The 23,293-nt window shown below is 51.7% G+C and overlaps 2 protein-coding genes across 2 annotated transcripts; one reads left to right on the forward strand and one right to left on the reverse strand.

Moving 5' to 3' along the window:
* Window positions 1-6,367: 6,367 nt before the first annotated feature.
* LOC117835558 (probable L-type lectin-domain containing receptor kinase S.5) lies at window positions 6,368-10,569 on the reverse strand. Its single transcript, XM_034714917.2, has 2 exons — window positions 8,976-10,569; window positions 6,368-7,663 (listed from the first exon to the last, which is right to left on the reverse strand). Exons 1-2 carry the CDS (start codon window positions 10,348-10,350, stop codon window positions 6,765-6,767), a joined length of 2,274 nt encoding a protein of 757 aa, XP_034570808.1. The 5' UTR covers window positions 10,351-10,569; the 3' UTR covers window positions 6,368-6,764.
* Window positions 10,570-21,905: 11,336 nt separating this feature from the next.
* On the forward strand, window positions 21,906-22,703 carry LOC117835649 (uncharacterized). The gene has a single exon (XM_034714999.2). The coding sequence runs from the start codon at window positions 22,084-22,086 to the stop codon at window positions 22,510-22,512; it is 429 nt and encodes a 142-aa protein (XP_034570890.1). The 5' UTR covers window positions 21,906-22,083; the 3' UTR covers window positions 22,513-22,703.
* The last annotated feature ends 590 nt before the right edge of the window (window positions 22,704-23,293 follow it).

The raw sequence follows: 23,293 nt of genomic DNA on the forward strand, positions 1-23,293 counted from the left end.
ATCCACGAGTACTCCCTCCGTTTTAAAAGCGTGATATGACTTGACACGATCTCCTAAATTACATTTTGATCGTTCATTTATCTTACGTTATATTGTTTATAGGTATAAACTTATAATCATTGAAGAGTACATTTGATTACGAATCTAACCATATCAAGTTTATATTATAATTTTTTTTGCTAAATTATTGATAAAAATTGTAAAGTTTGAATCTTGTGTGCCTTATAAAGATAAACGGAGGGAGTACCAAGTACCTGCCCGTCACCGCATCACCTGATCCGGTAGAGTTCGCACCAGATGCCCCTCATTACGCAAAGCTAAACTAGGCCCGACGCTCGATCTTGGACCGCGTCCACCGCTTCCCACCTTTCTAACCTTCCATGTGAATGGATCCACAACTATTCCACGTACTTATCCTCTTTCCCCGTTCACACGGCTGGCTAACTGTGTGTCTGCATCCTTCTCATTCTCTTCCTCGTTTCTCCTCCCTCACCTGATCTAGATCTATCGATGAAATCACCGAGCTCGAGAAGGTGTTGAGGAGGGGAGAGAGTGTGGGAGCGGGTGGCCTGCTCGGGGCTACGGTGCAGCGAGCTCCCAGTGCAGCAGGCCGGCAGCCACGGTAGTTGCATGCGTAGGCACAACTCGCGGCGATGGGCACGACAGGAGCGGCAGCAAGCATGGCTGGAGCAATGATGGGAGTGGGAGGGTGCATCAGGAGCGATGCCCGCGGGTGGTGGTGGGAGAGAGAGAGCGCAGCTCAAGGTGGTGGGCGTCGTAGGAGCCGCGACTGGAGCGGCCGGCACGCAGCGGCGGTCGGACCGTCGGAGTCTTTGCTGGATTTTTCATCTTTTCTTTTCCCCTTTGATATAACTTTTGTTCGAAAATTTTTGTTCCAAAGTTTTGTATATAACTTTTTGTTTCAACTTTTATTCCTATTTTTTGTCCCCAAATTTTTGTGTGCTAAGTTTTTCTTTAAAGTTCTGACCTCAATGTTTGTTTCCAAACCTTTTTCTCCAATTTTTTTTTATAAATTTCTTGAGATAGCTGTCTACAAATCTGTTTAAACATTGTATGCAAATTTGTACGAGAGGGGAACACCGATGATTCACAAACAGAAAGAGGGGAGCGGTCCGACAAAACAGCAGCTTGCCATAAATATATGTCCGAAATCGCTTATTGCGAAGCCTCGTGGCGCGCGCTAATTAGCAAACCCCCCTCGCCATCGCGTTCTCGGAGCTGGAATGCCGGATCCCGCCGCTCCCGTGTGCAGAGTTCAAACTACAGCTATCACCCAACAAACAATACCCCGCCCGTCTGATCTCTGCGTATATAATTATTGCTGCTACTAGTAATTAGTGCACACTGGTAACTTCATATGCAACCGCACCGATCTAATCGTGCCATCGTGGTCTATGTGACTGACGAAACACATGTGTTTTTTTTTCCTCTATGCACGACTGACAACCGTTGCGCGGCGGTCTAGAAATGTAGAGAGATGGACGTGTGAGTAAAGGATGAGCTCCGCCGTAGATGATAGATCTACCAGGTGATACGGTGGTTTCGGCGTCCATGTCGACAGGGACGTATGGTGTGGGGTCCAAGTCCCTAAGGGAGAAACCATTCGAGGAATCTAGCTCTGCATCTGCGCTGTACGTTCCGTTGTTGGTCAAGGAAAGCCGGCGAGAGGCTAGCTAGAGTAATGCATCCCACTTGCCGGTGATAGATTCGTAGCTAGAGCTGCACATTGTCGGTTAGCAGCAGCCTGCGAACCCGTGCACCAGCATGGGACGGCCATGGCCCAGTCTGTAAGTTTCCCTTTGTTATTAATGGCTCCATGAATTCACATTTTTTCCTTTGTTTAGACAAGAGGACTATATCCTCTGACTGCTCTGAAGAGCATTGCAATGCCATAAACGAAGGGGGTGTTTGGTTCTCACTCCTAAAATTCCTATCACATCGAATGTTTAGATACTAATTAGGAGTATTAAACATAGACTAATTACAAAACCAATTGCACAGATGGAGACTAATTTGTGTGAATTATCTATTAAGCCTAATTAGTTCATAATTTGACAATGTGATGCTACAGTTTACATGTGCTAATGATGGATTAGTTAGGCTTAATAGATTCGTCTCGTGAATTAGCCTCCATCTGTGTAATTAGTTTTATAATTAACTCATATTTAGTCTTTCTAATTAGCCTCCAAACATTCGATGTGACATGAATTTTAGTCTGGACTAAAGATCCAAATACCCGGAAGACACCGTGTGAACTAGGAATAGTATTTGCCACGGAGGCGCCAATGGCACGTGACTGAAATGAACAGCAAGCATCAAGTGGTTAAAGAACAAATAAAAACTGGGCTGAGACGCAAGTTTCACACGCAATGGACCTCGTAAAGTTTTAATTTGGCGCTGCAGTTTTTACAGGTATATTTAGTTCGATGGTTGCTATCCTTGAATTGAAGCCAGCTACTCCCGCTTGAGGTGGCAAATTAAAGAGACGAGAAACGTCACGCTCATGTCCTGCGGTAGGAAAAGAGAGGTGACGGGGCCATCAACCGCTGCTAATCTGCTATACAAGGGAGAATGGAAAGCAACAGAGAGAGGAGCATGCTGTATTGCTGTAAATCCGAATGTTCGATGCCTCACCAACCACGGTTTGCGCGTCCTGTTATAACGACAGAGAAGGAAGCGAATGTAGCCAGCCTCTGTCTTCAAGTGGGGAGAAGAGAGGAGGCGTTTAGCTGTCATGAACTCACGGAGTCATTGTGGCATGGTGCCAAAGGCTCTAAGCGCAAGCTGGAGGCTGGAGCGCGTGTGGAAGTGGAACCAGCCTGACGCGACCGGATCGATCGCGACGCGGCCCATCAGATACGGACCGACAGGCGCTTCGGCTGCCCAGGATCACGATCGTAATCCTGCTGCATGGCAGACTGCGAACTGGCGAGGCCTCCACCCTCCATGCCTCCGGGCCTCAGCGCTCTGCCGCGACGTGGGCGCGAACAGAGAGAAGCTGCCAGGCAGGTGCACTGCACTGGAATCACTGGGTCAGGGAGGGTGAATCTGCGGCCACGGCTAGTGCCCGGCGGGGCCAGAGCCCAGAGTCGCCAGACCCAACGGCTACTGGGCTACTGGCAGCGGTTGGCATTTCGCGGCACGTGACGGCGGCTTCCGCGGGCTGGGCCCCGGTGCGCGCCTCCCCCGCTCCCATCCCATGGCCCATGGATCCTTTCGACGATCAGTCCCCATCCGTTTGGCTTCGCATGTTTTTTTTTCTGGTTTTCCGTGCTGCAAAGTGCAAACGTGGCCATACTCGACTCATTGCCTCATTGGGCACCTCGCCTCGCTTGGGGTTTGATGCAGTATATAGGCAGTCAGTGTTGGCTGGGACTGAACACCGGTGGATGCTGCCATGCTGGCCCTTCCACTATCATGTCGCGGACTCGCGGTGCTGTACTGGCATACTACTATTGTATCGTCACGTACTCACGTCAGAATTGCCTTCAAAACAGGAGTCAACCGTTCGTTGGTTAACCATCATCCGCGATTCTGCATTGCCATTCACATTCAGCCCCCGTTGAAGAAAGAAGACGCGTTTTTTCAGTTTGCAATGAAGCTAAGCAAGCAACACTAGCGTGTCAGCCAGCTTGCTTCCTGAACATAACTGAACTCCCCGGATGCTGTCATGCTGGCCCTTCCACGATCAGGTCGCGGGACTCGCGAGCTCAATTCTAGCAGCAAAGCCTCTTCTGAGCCCATTGAGCGCCAGCCCAGTTAGGCCCATCACCGCTATCTCTCTCATCCTGTCAAATGGGCAACGTCTGCCAGCCCCTACGCTTCTCTCTCTCTCGAAAAACCGTTGACAGAAACGAAAGTCGAAAGCCGTTGCCCATTTGACAGTAAGCGTTTGGCAGGATGCTTTGCCCTCTCGCAGTTAGGCCTTTCTTTGCAGCAATTTTGTTGGTCTGTTCGGGAAACTACGTATGATGGACTGATTTAAAAAAGAAAGAAAAGAAACTAATATGATGGAAGGGGAGAGCAATGGCAGAGTTCTTCTCAGCTCAAAAGAAGAAGAAGAATGGCTGGATGGGTTGATGCGGGCTCTACTGAATACTCACTATGGGTAGCTACTAACTACTCCGTCCATTCCAAATTATAAGTCATTTTAATTTTCTTGAGTGTTAAAGCATTTCAAGTTTAACTAAATTTACATAGTAAAGTACTAACATTCAGGATATCAAATAAGTGTCATTAGTTTCTTCATCAAATATATTTTCATAATATATGTATTCGGTGCCATAAATTTTTTGTGATTCTCTCTATAATTTTGATCAAACATAAAATAGTTTGACTCTCCAAAAAAGTTGGAATAATTTATAATTTGGAATGGAGGGTAGTTTTTCTCTCTTTCTGCCTTGAGTCGAGGACTTGAGGTCAACTTGATCTTATGTCTTACTCGTTGTAGCTGCTTTATTATGAGCAGAGGCTGCTAGCAGCGTAGGAGTAGGTCAGTGAATCGAAAAGATCAAATATCTCTACACAGATATATCTCTACAAAGATATATAGAGGACGATGATTTTGCCTGATAATTCAAAATCTAGGATAGTGGGTATATTTACCCGTACAAGCAGTTTTCCACTTCTGCGGGCACCATTTTGACGTCTTTATTGTCTTTGGTTCATTCGCTACGTTGCCACCCCAGCTCCATGGGCCATGGCCTCTGACTCTTCATCAGTGCGTCAAGTCCGACGACCGAGCCGCGCTCAACTTGATGTTCCCGCCCACGCGCGCCACCATTGACCCGTCCTGCCGCTTCGACCAGCCGGCGGCTGCATGCTCGATCCCGTCTCGCTTAAACCGTGGACACGTACCTCTCCGCCGCGTCCCTGCTCACCGGGAAGTTCTGGGTGCTGTATGTACCCTGACGACGACGCGTAGGCGTAGTGCGACGACGAGGTGACGTCGGGGCTGGTGACCTCGCTGTGCGACATGGACGTCCGCGCCGTAGTCCCCCTCCTCCCCGGCGGCGAGCACCGAGCGGCACGGGCCACATGAACACCGGCTTGGACGTGGCCACGGGGAGTCGGGGAGCGGCGGCACGGAACGCGTCTGCAGGATGGCCTGCGCCGTGGGCCGCTCGTTGGTTAACCATCTGCATTGCCATTCACATACAGCCGCCTCTTTTGAACCCATTGAGTGTCACAGCACAGGAAAGAGTGCTAGGCCCATCTCGAAGCAACATTGGAGACTTCCGTTTAAGAGTGAAACACGCGGACAGTCCTTAATCTTGTTAATAGAGTGTCAATCAAGGACTAAGAAGTAAGAACTATGAAAATATGCATCTGGGTCCATAAACTTATTAAGGTAGGTCTTATAGATAGAAAATGCTAAAAATACCCTATGGTTTTTACTTGTCAATGTGTGCCACGCTAGCAGCTTAAGGATATTTTGGGAACTTTGGCCCTAGATGACACATTTGAAAAGTTTAAGTACATGAATATGCATTTTCAAATTTTATAAACCTATATAATACTTTATGACAAGTTTAAGGACAACCATGTATTTCACTCGTCTCGGAATTGTACGGAATGAGAGGGAAAGCAAGATTAGACCAACAACTAGCTGCATTGTTTCTACTTTCAAGGAGAAGAATGGGCTTACTAGCTCACTGGACACTCTCTTTAACCTAAAGGGAAAGTCATCATGTGGTTCAAAATTTGTCACATAATTCTTTGTCATTGTTACCCCTTTGAGTAGGTGTATGTGATATTTAATTAGCATGAACACGGCTAATAATTTGAGGGCAAGTAACCAGTGGTAGATTTGGAGAGCTCTCCAACAAAATCTATCGGGGTCAAAGGAGCAAGAAGAAGAAGAAGGGGTGAAAATGGAGTAGCAAGAAGAAGCAAGACGCCCTCTAATTCCCTAAGTCTAACTCTTGTCTCCACCACTACTAGTAAGGCCATTTTATACTTTTGGTAATCAGCCTAAATTTTTCAAGAGTGAGGTTCTTTTAAGGGTGGGGAGAGTGCTCACTAGGCACCATTGTAATCTCGTTGCTCACTCGTGCTAGTGTGCTTACACTTTCCGCATGCCTAGCATTAACTGTAGCTGTTTTTTTTTAATAAAAAGATGACCAACGGCAACGGTTGCAAGGTAGGACAAACCTGCCCGCAAGAGTAGTTTTATACTCCCTCCATCCATTGGACTAAATAGGTTGTCATAAACATCATATATTTAGTGACGGGTATAGCATTAAATTAAAGCAGAACGGAGAAATATGATGCGTTCCCTATCTCCGACACTGCTACTGCATGGCACATCCTCGAAAATCAACGCAAGCAAGAAACATGCTGCTGCTGGTACTGGAAATATGACTGCACATAATAGGTCACTTAATGGTGAAAATGCCCGACAAAAGTGACACGCAGAGACGACGGCTATTTACATACAGAGGTGATGGCTTCCAGGAAGAAAACCAAGCAACAACTGCAGACAAAAAGGACTGACTAACCACAAAGTAACAATGGAAAAGCTCTCTGATAACGAAAACCCTGTCCGCGATTTCGCCTGCACGTTCTTGACGCCTTTTATCGTCTCCAATTCATTCGCCACGTTGCCACCAGCTCCACGTCCTTCGAATCTTCGTCGATGCGCCAAATCCGACCGTGCCGGGCTCAACTTGATCCCCGCCCACGTGCGCCACCGCCACAATTGACCCGTCCTGCCGGCGGCTGCATGCTCGATCCCGTCTCGCTCAAACCGTGGACACGTCCCTCTCCGCCGCATCCCTGCTCACCGGGTAGTTCTGGGTGGTGTACCCCGACGACGACGCGTACGCGTAGTGCGACGACGATGTCACGTCGGAGCTGGTGAGCTCGCTGTGCGACATGGACGTCCCCGCCGTCTCCTCGCCGCCGTACTCCCCCTCCTCCTCCACCACCTCCCCGTCGACGAGCGGCACGGGCCACATGAACACCGGCTTGGACGTGGGCACGGGGAGCGGCGGCACGGAGCGCGTCTGCAGGTTCTGCAGGATGGCCTGCGCCGTGGGCCGCTTCCGCGGGTTGGGGTGGCTGCACGCCAGGCCCAGCAGCAGCAGCCGCTCGGCCTCCTCCTCGTCGTACTCCCCCGCCAGCCGCGGGTCGACGGCCTCCAGCACGCGCCCGGCGCCGTGGAGCTTCCACACCCACTCCAGCAGCTGGCTGCAGCCGGCCGGGTTGCAGCAGGAGATGCGGCGGCCGCAGATCACCTCCAGGATCACGGCGCCGAAGCCGAACACGTCCGACTCCCGCGTGGCGCGCCCCGTGTGGAAGCACTCGGGCGCAATGTACCCCAGCGTCCCCGGCACGCCGATCTTGTCGGTGTAGGAGGTCTTGTCGGACTCGAGCGCGCGCGCCAGGCCGAAGTCGCCGAGCCGGGCGTGGTACGAGGAGTCCAGCATGATGTTGGACGGCTTGATGTCGCGGTGGATCACTGTCTGGTCGAACTCGTGGTGGAGGTAGTTGAGCGCCGACGCCACGCCGGCCACGACGGTGTGGCGCTGCCTCCAGTCCAGCCCCGGCGAGTCCTTGCCGCCGAAGATGTGACGGTCCAGGCTGCCGTAGGGCATGTAGTCGTACACCAGCAGCAGCACGCCGTTGTCATGGCACCAGCCTATGCAGACGTGACATTCAAAACTGTCAGTCCATTTGTTGCTTCGTAACATGAAGTACTATGCACGATGAGTTGGAGAAAATCGCAGGTGGCTGCTCAGCAGTTAAAAGTCAGAGCCGGCAGATGAGTGTTTGCCAGGCACGCCGTTCTACAACTACCAAATATTTTTCTCCCAACGAACATGAGTGGGCAAGCCAGGTCAAATTTTGCGTTGTCAAAATGTCATCCCGGCTTATAATATGCCAGCACATTGCCCCTGATCCAATCATCATCGCAAATCCCAAACTAAGGGGGCTGTTTGGTTCGCTCTGCTTATTTTTAGCATCGAATGTTTACATACTAATTAGGAGTATTAAACTTAGACTATTTACAAAATTCATTATATAAGTGGAGGCTAAACGGCGAGACGAATCTATTAAGCCTAATTAGTCCATCATTAGCAAATGTTTACTGTAGCAATACATTGTCAAATCATAGACTAATTAGGCTTAATAGATTCGTCTCGCCGTTTAGCCTCCACTTATGTAATGAGTTTTGTAAATAGTCTATGTTTAATACTCCTAATTAGCGTCTAAACATTCGATGTGACGGATGCTAAAAATAAGCAAGAGGAACCAAACCAGGCCTAAGACGATACACAGGCACACAGCCCAAATCATCACCACGAATTAGTCCTAGATTATTTCTGTAGCCAGGCGCCAACTGGTACCGAACTGTTCTACAGCATTGTTTATCCTCACCGGCTACGTGTGCGAATTCAAATAGACTAATGCGAATTCAAATAGTCGCCCCCTGGCATCGTTACCCCCAAATGCAGGTGCGCACGAAAAATCTGACGTTGTGCACATTTACAGGCTGCGTTTCACATATCCGACACCGACAGCCTGGAAGGATTTCGTTTTCACGCCGCAACGATCCAAGGAAATGGCTGTCGAGCATGTAACAACAACGTGCGTAAAGCACTGCATTTTACGACTAAGTTGCTGTCTCTATTACGGGTAAGACCAGAAAACCCCCGCGCTAAGCATCCCGCTGAACCATTTGTCCGCCGCATTATTGTGAAAGGTCGAAAGCTAAGCCCCGTGCCGATATTCTGATTTGGATTGGCGTTTGCAGTGAAGACAAGAGGTTGATGGAATATTGGAAATAAATATCCTGGACACTACCTAAATTAATTCAAATGTGACTACTTTTGGCATCACTGATGATAAGAACGCCACGGCAGATTAGACAAAGATGATGATAGTAAGAAGTTTATACTTTAAAAGAAATCGGATGTAATGAGCAGGGCATGAGGCGAAGAATTCCTCACCGACGAGCTTGACGAGATTACGGTGGCGGAGGCGGTTGATGATGCTGAGCTCGGCGAGGAAGTCCTCCTGGCCCTTGGTGTTGGCGCCGGAGAACTGCTTCACGGCCACCTCCACGCTCTGCCCGTTATTCCCGGGCACGGTGGCGCGGTACACCACGCCGTACCCGCCCTGCCCCAGCTTCATCTTCTCGTCGAAGTTGCCGGTCCCCTTGCGCAGATCCTTGAAGTCGAACTCCTTGGGCACGCCCGGGATGCTCCGCAGGAGTGTGGCGTTGTTGAACACCGAGCTCGGGTCGTCCCCGACCTTCTTCCGCTTCTTCATGAAGTACAGGCCGGCGAGCAGCCCCAGCGCCAGCGCGGCGGCGCACGGCGCGCCGATGGCCACCCCGAGCTTCCAGCCGGACAACGGAGCCTTCTTGGGGGCGCTGTCGTCGTGGAGCACTTCCACCGTCATGTTCCACATGTTCACGCAGTTGAGCTGGTACTCAACGCCGGTGGACGCCGAGAAGCCGAAGTAGCCCTTCTTTCCCAGGAGGATCGTGGAGAGGTCCAGCGACGCGTTGAGCACGGGGGTCGCCGGCTTACTGATGTTCGCGTTCGCGGACGCGGGCGCGATGTACACCCAGATGTGCCGCGTCGTGCCGTTGTAGTCGATCCAGAGGTAGATGCTGCCGTCGTTGGTGGCGTTGGGGACGGGCGCGAGCTCGATGCCGAAACGGGCGAGCGGGGTGGTGACGGTGGAGCGGACGCTGTTGACGTCGAGGCCGATGTGGTTGTCGTCCGGGTCGTAGGACTGCTTCACCGAGTCCAGCTCCACGGCCACGAACTCGTTGGTGGCGTTGCCGTCAGTGGAGGCGTTGGTGAGGCCGAGGTAGCCGCCGTAGCTGCCGGGGGGCGGGCCGCCGTCTTTGCCGGACGCGACGACGAACGCGAGCCCTTCTCCCTTGAGGCTCTTGTTCGAGCGGAAGAGGTTGGCCTTGAACACCGTGGAGAAGGAGGCGACGTGCCGGCCGTCGGCGGTGGAGTTGGACGCGTTGTCCTCCCAGAGCACGAACTTCCTCGAGTAGAAGATGTGGCCGGCCTGGTTGACGAGGAAGCTCCCGGGGTTGTTGCCCGTGTCCGGAGTGATCTGCAGCGAGCGCTGGGTGAGGCTGGTGTTGCCCGTGAACGTCAGGTTGTCGAGCTTTTGCAGCTCATTCCCGAACCCGGGGAAGGAGAAGCTGGTGATCTCCCTGCCGCTGCCGTTGACGTCCCCGGTGAACACCGTGGCCTGGGCGCGCACAGCCGGGATGGGGCAGGCGGCGACGCCCGCGAGGAGCAGGAGGAGCGCGAGGCTGGTCGTGGCGCGGCGGCCACGGGGCGAAGGCCCCCCCATCGGCTCGAGCTTGCAAAAGAAGACGGGCGGAGGGGACGGCGAGGTGCGGAGAGAAGGGGACGATTGGTGATGTGCCGGGGGCAGGGCAAGAAGGGGCTCGTCTCAGTTCGGACTTCAACTTATCAATGGAGTCCCTCCCTCCCTTGGAACTGTATTTTTGGTGTTATCTTGCTTATCTTATTCACATATTCCCCGCATCAGGTTCTCTGCTCCCAGAACTCTATGGCCTTCCTAGTGACGCGCCTAACCTGTGATCAGAGTATTGTGAAGTGGGAACCGTGTTATATCTCACCCGGTGACATACAAAAATAGTCCCATGAAACAGTTGTGGACTTTACAGGGCCCGAGACCAAAATAACCCACCGAGACAGTGACCACGTTCAGAAACTGAGAACCAAATCAGAAGGCCGATCCGTCGCCTCACTTCCCCTGTCACCCACGGATGTGAAATGGAGCTGCTGAATTAACGGGTGGACCACGAGAGGTAATTTCCATGCGGTCATTTCAGAGTTCGATACAAAGGACAGAACAGAGGCAGAGAAGAAGCTTGCGCGAGAAAAAAAAAAGCAAAGCACCGGCAGGCGAATGGCCCCGTTTGTTCCCTTCACACCAAATTAAATATTGCGTCACGAGAGGGGTGCAGGTGTGCTTTAGCGATGTTTTTGTTCCCATGCGGAATAGATGGGAAAATTGTACCTCTATTCTAATCCCCGGTGGCCCGGTCAAATGGTTGAATTCCCATCTCATCTCTCCGTGCCGTGCGTGCCTTGCGCTGCGGATTCCCCGCCGTCGGTCAAACCCTCCCCGTTCACCATCCCTCTTGGTAGAACCTCAACGCCAGAGCAGGTTCTGTCCCACGAGCAAGCAATGGCCCGCCCCTGAGGGTGCCGTTTCGAATTTTTGGTCGCGGGGGTAAGCGAGTTCGAGTGAAAATGAAGGGTTGACATGTACAGGAGTGGAAGGATGGACGGATGATCAAAATTCGCCCCCCTCATTTGCCCAGCAACCAGTCCTAAATTTGCGGCATAGATGCTTCTACAACAGGAAATACACTGGTGCTTGACGTTAACCCTTCTGTTCATTCTGTAGCCCTCGTGAGTTGTGGACGAAGGGCGTGTTTAGTTCCCCTCAAAATCCCAACTTTGGCACTATGCAAAAAGAAGATTTCTCATCACATTAAATTTGCGGTACATGTATGAAGTACTAAATGTAGACGAAATCAAAAACTAATTGTACAGTTTTGTTGTACTTTGCAAGACGAATCTTTAGAGCCTAATTAGTCAATGTTTGGACAATAATTCACAAATACAAACGAAATGCTACAGTTGCGTATTTATGGTAAAATCACAATTTGAACGCTACCAAATTGGGAACTTGTTCCGAAAACGAGCGAGATGCCATGCTGCTAGTTGCTAAAGAAGACTTGACCGAAGGTAGCATCAGAGAACTGGACTGTGACTGGTTACCTGAAACGTTTCTGGGCAAGGAAAATTACATGGAAGGACCCTTCTGCGAAGCCTGCAGCGGGTGGCGTTTTCCCGCAAGGTTACTCTCACCGGGCGCGCGCGTCCCCAGAGCACCAGGCTTGCGTCAGCGGAGCTGCACAAAAAAAATTGCAATCTGACGTAGCTCACGGCAGATGCTTGCTTATCCAGTTTTCTTGAGCTTTCATACCATTTCTTAAGCAGGACGAATCACGAATGGACGGTGGCAGAAACAGCAGTATAGAAAGCATCGTCAGACCCTGTTTTCAGTTTTCACACTACCAACAAGCAATCCACCATGTTTAGCCTGAACTTATACCATTTTCCTTTTCAGATACTATTTCTAGAACGCAACTGTGGGTGTAGGCAGGCCCAAACGCTGGCAAGCTACTTTGTATAGGGAAAGAGTGGATCAATATAGAGGTTAGTTAAAGGCACAAGAATTTAACCATAATTCTTTTAGCGCTGATCTATGAGAAACTACTCTTTGCGAGGGAACTCTGAAAAGACCTGTTACTGACAAAATCCATACCATGCACTAATTTAGAAAGTAAGGTTGCTATCAGGGGTAAAACGTACCTTGGTTCCCATAACGTAGAAAAGATCCCTTTGGTTGGTTAGGTGACCTGAGCAAATATCTCTGTAAACTTATCATGTTTCAGATTGTTCATGACTCAGCATCGGCCCAAAATTCACGATGCTGCTTTTTCTTTTATACAAATGGACTCTCCGAAATCATTTCCTTGCTCCTGCATGACAGCAAAAGAACAATTTAAAGTCTATCAACTGTATGATAATAATTCAGTGCCAACTCAGAATTGCGTCGATTGCTTAAAATTAGTCTACTCAAGCATACTTTCAATACCAACAAGCAAGCCCCTAAAACCAGGAGGATTGTTTACATCAAAATCAACCGGCCTAGTCATGTTTACCAGGTAAACATTTCTTTTTCCTTTTTTTTGTAAGACGACAAGCTTCAGTTAATATCAGGAAATGTCTATAGAGTTTCCATGGTTTCTCAAAGTACCTGTACACAAATCGGAAACACACTACTAGATGATTTACCATTCAACACAATCATTGACACTGTGTTCTAGAATACATGGGAGATTTGTATATTCTTTCCATAAAAAAGAATCAATAGCTCAAATGTGCAACAGCAATGATACGTGCTTTGCTGGCAGACATCTAACACTACTAGAAGCATCGAACATATATCAGATAGTCGAGTATTAGGATTTTTTAAGGGACAGTTTTCCTTGCGAATACAGCAATGATAGCTTAGTCTAACTAGTCATATTTAGATGACTGCTAACTACTTCATCAACTATCAGGTATCAACTAGTCCTTTTTTCCAAAGTGATACTATATTTCACACCACAGACCACCTTGCAGGTCAATTTTTCATACTAGAATAACAAAGCATCTTTCTTTCTGTTAGAGTTAAGTCCTGATGGTGATAGAATAAGGTATTAGTAGTGTTTGTGTGCACTTAGTGCATGTGAGCACTGGCATCCGTGGGTGGTTCGTGCCTACGTGCACCTTATCACAAATTACTGCTTTAGATGCTCTTTAGATGCTTTTCTTAGCTTCTAAGCCACCTACCCATGGTGGGCCTATATGTACCCCAAACTACCCTTTGTGGGAGTGTGGAAAGGAAAAAATCATTTTGGAATAACAATTGATATTTAGAGCCTAATTTCCTTCCCACCTACCCTCTCCTCTCTCCTTTCTCCCCGTACCCGAGTTTCTCTGTTTCTGCCTGTGACCTCCGAAACCCTAGCACCCGACCGGGCCCACCAAGGCCAGCGGCGGCGCTACTGTTCCGACGCATTCGGCGGCTACCGACCTCCTCCACCCCTTCCTGCGACCGGATTGGACACGGGTTGGTGCGGATCGAGCGCAAGCGGCGGCGGGCGAGGTGCGCAGGCAGTTGTGCAAGGGCAGCGGCGTGACGCGTGCGCGGACGCGGGTGAAGGCGCTGTAGGGGCGGCGGCGCAAAGCAGCGGCGGCTGCTTCTCAAGCTCAGCGGATCGGGGTAGCATGGCGCCTGCGGGCATCGGTGGCAGCAGCAGAGCAACTGCGCACGGGCAGCTCCCTCTCCCTCAACCCCTTCCTCTCCATGGTGGGCTCCAGGAGACCGCCGGTCGCGGGTGACGCAGGCGGCGCGAGCCCCATGGCTCTGGTGGTCGGTGCGCCACCGTCGGCCGACGTGGTGCCGGCACTCACGGCCAGCTCCAGGGGCTCCTCCCGTACCTCTTCCCACCGCTCAGCCACGAGCAGGGCGCGGCGCCGCTGGGCGGCGGTCGAGGAGGAGGAGCGGCGTGAGGATGAGGCAGTGGCGGCGCGCGGCAGCATTGCGCAACGCCGAGTAATAGGAGGCGGCTGTGGCTCGAATACCGCGCGCGGCGGCCATGGAGACCGCGACAGCACGCGCAGCCGAGGCAGCCACCCTTGCCGTAGAGGAGGCACAGGCGGCAGCGGTGGCGGCGACCCAGCAGCTTCTGGAGGCGGACCGGCTCCGCGACGAGGTGGAGGCGACGCGCCAGCTGAGGCGTGAGGCGCAGGGCGACCGTCCCGAGCTGGAGGAGGCGGATCGACGGCAGAACTTAGGAGTGGACCCGTGGGTCTAGGAACCATGTTGAGGCACGGACGGCGGGCATCCTCGAAGCAGAAGCAGCTCCGTCCACGAGTCCGACCTCAACTCCAAGCACTGACCCCCGAAGGTCGTGAAGACCATCATCCGGGAGTCCGTTGGCAGCACGCCATGGCCCATGTTGACGAAGACCAACTACATGCAATGGTCCTTGGTGATGAAGGCGAAACTCCAGGTGCGGGAGATGTGGAACACAATCCAGTACAGCGACGGCAACAGCCACGAGGACCAGCGAACGCTTGAGGCGTAGCTCGCGCAGTCCCGATGGAGATGGCGGGGAACCTCTCGAGGAAGAGGTCTTCCAAGGCCGCCTGGGACGCTATTGCTGCGGCCCGAGTTGGCAGCGCCCGCACCCGTAAGTCCACTCTGCAGAAGCTTCGGCAGAATTGGGATCGTCTAGCTTTCGAGCCGGGCAAGGACGTCGACAACTTCGCACTTCACCTCTCTAGCCTGATGCAGCGGCTGAAGCGGTACGATGATGATGAGATCAATGAGGAGAAAGCCGTTGCAAAGTTCCTACGCGTCATTCCGAAGAAGTACTCGCAGCTTGCTATCTCCATCGAGACGCTACTCGACCTCTCATCGTTGTCAATCGAGGAGCTGACGAGGCAGCTCAAGGCGATCGATGACCACGACGAGCCTTCTTCTGGCGAGGAGATGATGGTCAACTCCACCTCACTGAGGAGAGGTGGCTCGACACGCGGCCGCAAGCGCGACAAGCCGCGCAAGGCGCAAGGAGGCGCCGAGGGTGCTGCCGCCAGCGAGCACGAGGTCGCACGAGATGACACCTGCCACAACTGTGGCAGGATTTGCCACTTGGCCAAGGAGTGCCGATAGCCGAGGCGCGGCCAAACCCACGTTGCACTCGCCGTAGAGGCGCAAGGTTCTTTTCCTGGCTCACGGGACCATCGAGCTTTTTCCCGCGGCACCAGCCGCGACGGCTCTCCTCCACCTCGACGAGCCATGCGCATACGTCTCCCTCGGTGATAGTACCAACGACGACAAGATTGACGGCTGGTTCCTGGATAGTGGTGCCACACACCACATGATCAGGCGCTGGGAGTACTTCTTCGACTTGAACGTCGACGTGCGCGGCTCCGTCAAGTTCGGCGACTCTTCGGCCATGGAGATCAAGGGCGTCGGCTCTATTGTACTCGTCGCCAAGATCGGCGAGCACCGGCTCCTCACCGGTGTCTACTACATTCCCACGCTGAGGAACTCGATCATCAGCCTCGGGCAGCTAGATGAGAACGGATCGCGCGTGGAGATCGACAGCAAAGTGCTCCGCATCTGGGATCGACGTCGTCGTCTCCTTGCCAAGGTGGATAGGGGAAGAACAACCTCTACGTCCTCTATGCGAAGGTGGCATAGCTCGGCACCAAGGAGATGGTGTAGGGTAAGATGGTGGACGGTGGCTTGAGTTCGACGTACAGCGACTACGTCCACTTCGAGGGAGCTGGGGGAGTGGGCAGCTCTTCTTTGCCAAGCGTAGCTACCCTAGTCCCCGGGTTTCCACCTACTACGGCAAGCTCTTCACTAGCGCCGACGAGTACTCCTCCGGGCGCGGCGAGCTCTCCACCGCCACCACCACAGCCGACCACGCCACACACTCCAGCACCGACGGTCGCTCCTCCGAGCACTGCTTCGTCAACACCGGCTCACGATGAGCCCCGCTCGCTGGAGTTCGCCACTCCACTCCCTCACGACGAGGATAGTGTCGACGCGTACCACGATGACGAGCCACTGCGGTACCACACCATGGCAGACATTCTCGCAACCAGCTAGTGCCGGGATGGGTACATCATGACCTCGAGGTTGTGCTTCACCTGACGCGTGATGACGGCGAGTCTCACTCCTTCGCTAAGGCTGAGGGACACGCGGCCTGGCGCGCCGCGATGTAGATGGATGCTAGATAGCAAGTCTGCTCAAGCCCTGGCGAAGAACCCTATCTTCCATGAAGCGGCTGCATGGAGGAAGGGAGCGTCAAGGCAGCCACATCAACACTCAGGAAGAGTAAGTTCCAGGAACTCGGAACCAGACTTGGGATGGTTCGTTTGCCATTCAGGATTTAGGGGGAGAATGTTAGAGTTAAGTCCTGATGGTGATAAAATAATGTGTTAGTAGTGCCTGTGAGCACTAGTATCGTGGGTGGTTCGTGCCTACGTGCACCTTATCACCAATTACTGCTTTAGATGCTCTTATCTAGTTAGATTCTCTTCAGATGCTTTTCTTAGCTTCTAAGCCATCTACCCATGGTTGGCTTATATGTACCCCAAATTGCACTTTGTGGAAGTGTGGAATGGAAAAGATCATTTTGGCCTAACACTTTCCCTGTGTTCAATAATATATATATATATATGCATTTTAAGCCTAATATTCTTAAAAGAAATTTAACAATCTTATATTGAGATTCATCTGGTTTCGCATGCAGGAGGAGACCGATTGAACAAAAGGTCCCACCATGAGGCCAACTTAAGTTTCTGAGAAATGATAATGTCTACTTGACTCATTAGACTCCTAGCTGAGCAAGGGCTAGTCATATAGTATTTTTGGCATCTAACAATAAAGGTACAATGTTTCAGCGATACTATCACTATCAAGTCATTTTGTTGCAAGTAGAATTACAGCTATGATAGCATACAAATATTTATTGGGAGAGGTGCTTCCTGAAAGAAAAATTATCAGAGAACTTTCAAGAGATAAAATGGAATGTGCAAAAGATTTTAGTCTCTTCTTTTTTGAGAGAAAAGGTGCATAATTTAAATATACGAAATTGTACGGATACGTGTCGCCAGAATGCTCCCTTAGATTGGCTGATGGTATTAGAGACAAGCTAAATACAGAGACAAAAACTACCTAGAACACGCAATAGATGTTCCTTTATATGAGGTGATGAGCCTGTGAGAAGCAAATTTGGAAAACATGGAGACTACGGTATTCGATCTGTTTTAGCTGAAAAGAGCTAGGGAGAACAAATAGAGTCACATAGGTTTGTACATCGTCATTATCTTTTGAAAGAAATGAATACAGTCAAGTGGAAGTATAGAAGAGAGTAGGGAGCAAGCACGTGTATTCAACTTTGAACGAATCAACTTTGACCAGAAAAACAGTGATGTTATGTAAGAGCTGCGAGCATAATAAAATTGTGAATTGTGCCAGTGTCACTATTCTAGAGTGAAATGCCAGCACTGATATCTTGCATGTCCCAATAGCATTTGGCTGGTGCATTACATGAATACAAGATATCCCAGTTAAAAGTAGTTTTCACGGGCTTGTATTGTGCTAACAGCTCGTACCCAATTTGCAGTGTACGTCACCTAATGCTTCACAAGGAAGTCGTCACTAACAACTGAGCAGTTGAGTCAACTGACCAATAGGTGAAAGGCTATTCAGAATTTATAAAAGTTGATGTCAATTCGTAGCTAAATGTGGCCAAAAAAAGTTGAAGGAATCAAAGTTGCAAAGACTTAAGTCAACGGGCTCATGTGCGGGACCAACCTCAAAACGCAGAGATAAGATAAACATGCTTCAGTGGTACTATGCACTGAATTCATATTCCGTATGGTTGCAAGAGAATTATGTATGACAGCCCAGCATCAGAGTGCAGAGTTCGGTCGATACGGACAATCATACACTGTCATAAGCTGGCCGCAGGCGCAACTGGACAGGATAAACAATGGTTGTTTCGGAAAGCTGACAGATAAACAATGATCGATCGAAGAGGGAGGAGGAGGACAGGAGACTGACCGTGCTGGCGAGCCAGCGGAGAAAGGAGTCCTCGGTGTAAAGCACGGGCCCCGCTGAGGAGATTCAGCGAACACCGGAGGGGCGTGGCACCAAGCTGTGCACGTCGTGCTTCGGGGAACCTAACAACATGGATGGAGATCAGTGACTGAAAAAATCGAGGCAGGAGAGGGGGATCGGAAGCAATTAGGGTGCTAATTGCTAATAGCGGTCGAGTGCACCCGCCTGCAGGCTTCAGCACACCTCCTCCGCCTCCGGTAAACCCTGCCGTGCAACCGTAGTCGGGAGAATCCAAAATTCCGAACCGGGAACCCCCGCCGTCCATGGTCGCCGAAACTGGAGAAGACGAATGACGCAACGCAACGCTCCGCTTTGCAGACAAATCAGTAGGGCCGTGGGTCGTAGGCACGTAGCCCCCCGTGGCAGGAGGAGCACACACAGATCCCTCCTGCCAAGCCCAACAAGTGTTGGTGGACCTGCCCAAACAAGTATGAAAAAATTCCATATATGCCATTAAAAATTTAACTCATCTCTCGTATGCTATTAAAATTTAGGTGACGTGCGATTGAAAATTTAATTTCATCCCTTACGTACTGTTACCATATAAATTTGACGTGAAAAAGTTCCGTATCACCCTTAGATCGTGTCCATCATTCACTGATTTCCCGATTTTACCCCTCCTCATCCTGAACAGTGAACACCGTCGGCAACACATCTCTCCTCTTCCCCCAAATCGGCAGTTTCCCAACCGGCGTCGAGCCACTGCCGCGGGCCCTCAATCGAGCCAGAGCGCGGCGCCAAGGTCCCGCGTGCGGGGATCCTCGATCCGCGGCCACGTCCCGCACCTCCGCTCGGTCCCGCTGCTCGGCCGCCCAGACGACCGCTCTAAAGAATCGGCGCAAGGGGCGACGAGCCCAACAGCGGACGGCGTCCTCGCTCGAGCGGACGCGCTCCTCGATCCCGCCCACCCTGAAGAATCGGCGCATCTCGTCGTCCGCTCCCGCCGCCTCCGCCCTCACTTCTGCGCCCCCCGTCCTGGAGCAGTGCACCTGCTCTCCGGCCGGCGCCCTCGGAACAGGAGGCAGGGGCGCCCCTCAATCCAGTGGAGCCATCAGCCTGCATCTACCCGGCACGTGTGAGGATGGCAACGCCCTGAAACTTCTGAACTTCCTGCAAGGTACTCCGTAAAGTTCATCAATGGATGCTTTGTATGGACATCAATGATACTTGCTTGCCTGTCGATGGGTGCTTGTTCTCTGGATATGTGTTTCGATTTGATCGGTGTATCGGTGAACCAATTTAGTTTCAGAAAAAAAATCAGTGAACCAATAAACATGTATGATCAATGCATATGTATTTGTGTGTTGCTTTTTCTGTTCATCTTTTTTCTTCTAGGGTATTATTGTCTTTTCTACGTTCACTTAACAGACATCTAGCTCTTATGTGACAGCAATGACACGCAAGGGATGTAATTAAATTTCCAATAACACTGAATATTTAAATTTGAATGGTATAGAAGGGATGATTTAAATTTTCAACGGCGTATAGGGAATTTTCTCGAGAAGTATCGGGCTTCCGCGCATGTGAGGCCTCACTTTCTTTTGGTCATGTAGACACCCGACCGGCCCGAAACGTTTTTGGGCGTCCGCCGTGTGTAATGGCCTGCTGGCACTCTGCCGGAGGCCCAAAGTGTAGATAGACAGTTTAGTAGACTACCCGGCATTTTTTCTTTCGAAACATTACTACCCGGCATTTTCGGCTCATGAAGATTGAAGAAATCCCATCTTCGAGGGCCGGACCGTATCCAACGATAGGCATCGCTGCTTGCCAAACAGCAAAAGTCGGCGACTACAACGGACAACGCTCTAGCAAGTTCAGCGCTGCAGAGCGCAGATGCTCTACTGTTACTGTAGCATGCGCATGTCATGGCCTTCTCCTATTTCAGTAGGTTACATTTAATTTCACCATAAGCTAGTTTTCTCTCTTTTTTATCGGATTAGCTAGTTACTCTGTCAAGTAACATTCCCTGAGAGGCTGAGACATGGTTCGGGGATGCAGGTTCTAGCATCTTCTACTTAAGTGGCCAGATCACCTGCCGGTTGAACCAAAGTCCCCCAACCACAACTGTCATTGTTAATCGTACACCACCACGTGCCCGCAAAACACACGTGATGCTTTGCTCCGCATTAACAAACCTTCTTCTATCTAACGAGACAACAACCCACACGGACCCAGCGAACGAACGGCAAACGTGGCGCCACCACCGCACGCGTCCCCCGTTCGCTTCGCTTCTCCTTTTTTCCTCGTCCCCGGGCTCCGAGATGGCGTGTCCCCTTCACACGGGGGCGAGGGCGCCCGCGCGGTCGTAGGTGGCCACCGGGACACGCGCGGTCGTGCCGAGCCGCGAGATTCCGGCGCAGCGTCTGGGAGAGGAAGCAGGCGAGCAGCGCGACCCCGAAGTGAGAAGTCTCGGCCGCGCGTCGTGGTCGTCGACCCCCGGGGTTAAGAAATCCCTCGCGCTCACCTCTGCGTGTGGGGGCACGGTCGCGCGCCGGGCGCCATGTGTTCCGGCCTCGCAGCACCTAACCCTCTCCAACCCTTCGGTTCGGTGACAATTCCCGTCGCGCGAGCGGCCACGCTGGCCCGGGCGGCCCCGCGGCGTGGTGGCGCTGCCGTGGCCTCACAGATTTGCGGTTTTGACTAGTGCTGATTTAGCCTAGGATTTGCCATGCGCTTGAAAATTCCAGAATGGGGGCGTCGAATGTCAATCAGGGCGATTTTCAGGTACCGGACGTGTGTAGTTTGGTGTCAAATTCGTTGAGCAAGAATATACGTGACGGTGTGGGGCAGCAGCAGAGCGATCCCACCAGGATATTTGGCTTACCGGTCAGGACAAGGGCAAACCCAGCTGGAAATCGCGTATCCGTACACACACACCACTTCATCAGATGCTAATAAGCTTCCTAATATATCCAGTTCATCCGTGAGGCAATCAGGCAAGGGAATCTAGCTTGTCGACACCAGGGTGCTGCACTGCAGGGCAGGCGGTACAAAGAAACAAGCTCGCTCCTGTTTCTCAGCACAAAACCACGTCCTCATATACCGTATGCCCAGCGATTTCGTGACAAATCCCCAATGGTTAGCACTAGTTAAGTCGAGCTTAGCTGGTCAGCCACCAAACAAACTTCTGCCAGGTAACTGGTAGTCCACCATGGTTAGCTTGAGCGCCTTACTTTTTGTCAGAACAGTGCTCCATTGACCACGCAACCGAACAAACTGCAAGCACTATTCAATACGCGATGCAGTTACGTACGTAGCGTGCTTGCCGGCGCGTAAAAGGAGCTATACAAAAAGGAGGGCGCACGCATAGATGTCTTCTGTACTGTCTACCGCCCACTGCATACTGCAGAGGGGTTGGTCGTCGATCACCCAACCAGTTACGCGGAAGGCGACGGCGGCAGATTTGGCAGAACGGCAGTCTGCACGAGCCCGATTCACATTTTACACGGCCAGGTCACTGTCCCCGGCTTTTGCTTGTCCGTAATGCGCTCGCCCCGGCACCCCCATCGCGCTAGCCCCATAAGCTAATCCTGTCGCGTGATCGTGTCCCGGGATCCCCCGTCACTTTCGCAAAAAGGCCCGATTCAAACCTACCTTCCTGCCGTGTTCCCTTGGCCCCGAGCGCGCCCTATATGTAGTAGGCACTCGCCTGCCCCGGCCACTTGACTACCAGCACCACCACCGGCCGCACGCACGCATCGCATTGCTCGGACACGAGACACAGGACCAGGAAGAGGTCAGAGGCTCAGAGCAGAGACGTCGCCGCGTGAGCTCCAGCTGCTCCAGCTTATGGGTTCTTTGCAGTCGCAGACGCAGGAGAGCTACGTGAGGCTGCAGGGCCGGCGGTGGCGGCGGGCGGGGGCGAGGGGGTTCCGGCTGTGCCCGAGGAACCGGTTCTCCGTGCGGCGGCTGCGGGCCGAGTTTCTCACGTTCCTCGGCCTCGTCGGCCGCTACGTGCGCCATCTCGTCAGGAGGCTCTCGACCTCGGGCGGCGGCGGCGGCGGCAACGGCGCCTGCGGACGGAGCGGCAGCAGAAGGGTTCTCGTCGGGGGCGGGAAGGACGCGGCGGCGGCGGCAGCGAGCAAGGGGCCGCGGAGGGCGGCGCCGTTCGTGCGGTCCAACTCGTTCTACTCGCAGGCCATCGCCGACTGCCTCGAGTTCATCAAGCGCAACTCCGTGCCCGTCGAGGACTACGGCACCGTCAGCGCCAGGAGATAGGCATTAGAGGCTCCGTTTTGGGACGAAACATAATCGAAGCAAAAAGGGAAAAAAAAAGCTATATGTGTTCCAAATGGAGCCTGAAGATGTGAATCTGATACATACACGTACACACGGATGTAATAGGGTGTTTGAAATTAGAGTTGCAAATGTTGAAGTTTTTGACATGTTCATTCGCGCACGTTACCACATTTTCCCATCTGCCGTGTATAATCCAGAATATTTAGACCTTAATTCCTGATGCGAGTGTTATTTCAGCGAACCACCGTTGAGGTCCAGGCGATTAAATATCGGAGCAAAGGACAGGACGGGAATAATCGATGAATATTCAAACAAAATTTGCTAGCTCAACGCCGTGTGTAGGAGATATATAGTACGATCGACGCTGGCGCCATTCTTAATTTCCTCTTGTCCGGTGCCTGTTTTTCTTCTGCTAAGCAAGTGATGACGAGAGTGAGTTTGCCGAGCTAAGAATGGGGTGGTTTCCGACCAATTTCAGAAATTCCAGAAAGAATAACGAGTCTGGCCTAACATATCTCTTCCTCACACTCTCTGTTAGTAGCACACTGTTTTTTTTCTTGAACAATTGAATGATTAATTTTTGTGAGTGTCGTGGATAACGCTGGCTTCCCATTGGTCTTAGGTACTCTCTGTTGGTCAGGATTAGTACATCAGGATTATAGTTGGCGATTTGGCATGACTCCAATCGGTGCCACTGTACGACACATTCCAGAAACGGTAGACTAACGTGATGTTAGGTTTTCACAATAACTATAGCCCT

This window comes from Setaria viridis, chromosome 1 (assembly GCF_005286985.2).
Source record: "Setaria viridis chromosome 1, Setaria_viridis_v4.0, whole genome shotgun sequence".
Taxonomy (NCBI): Eukaryota; Viridiplantae; Streptophyta; class Magnoliopsida; order Poales; family Poaceae; genus Setaria; species Setaria viridis.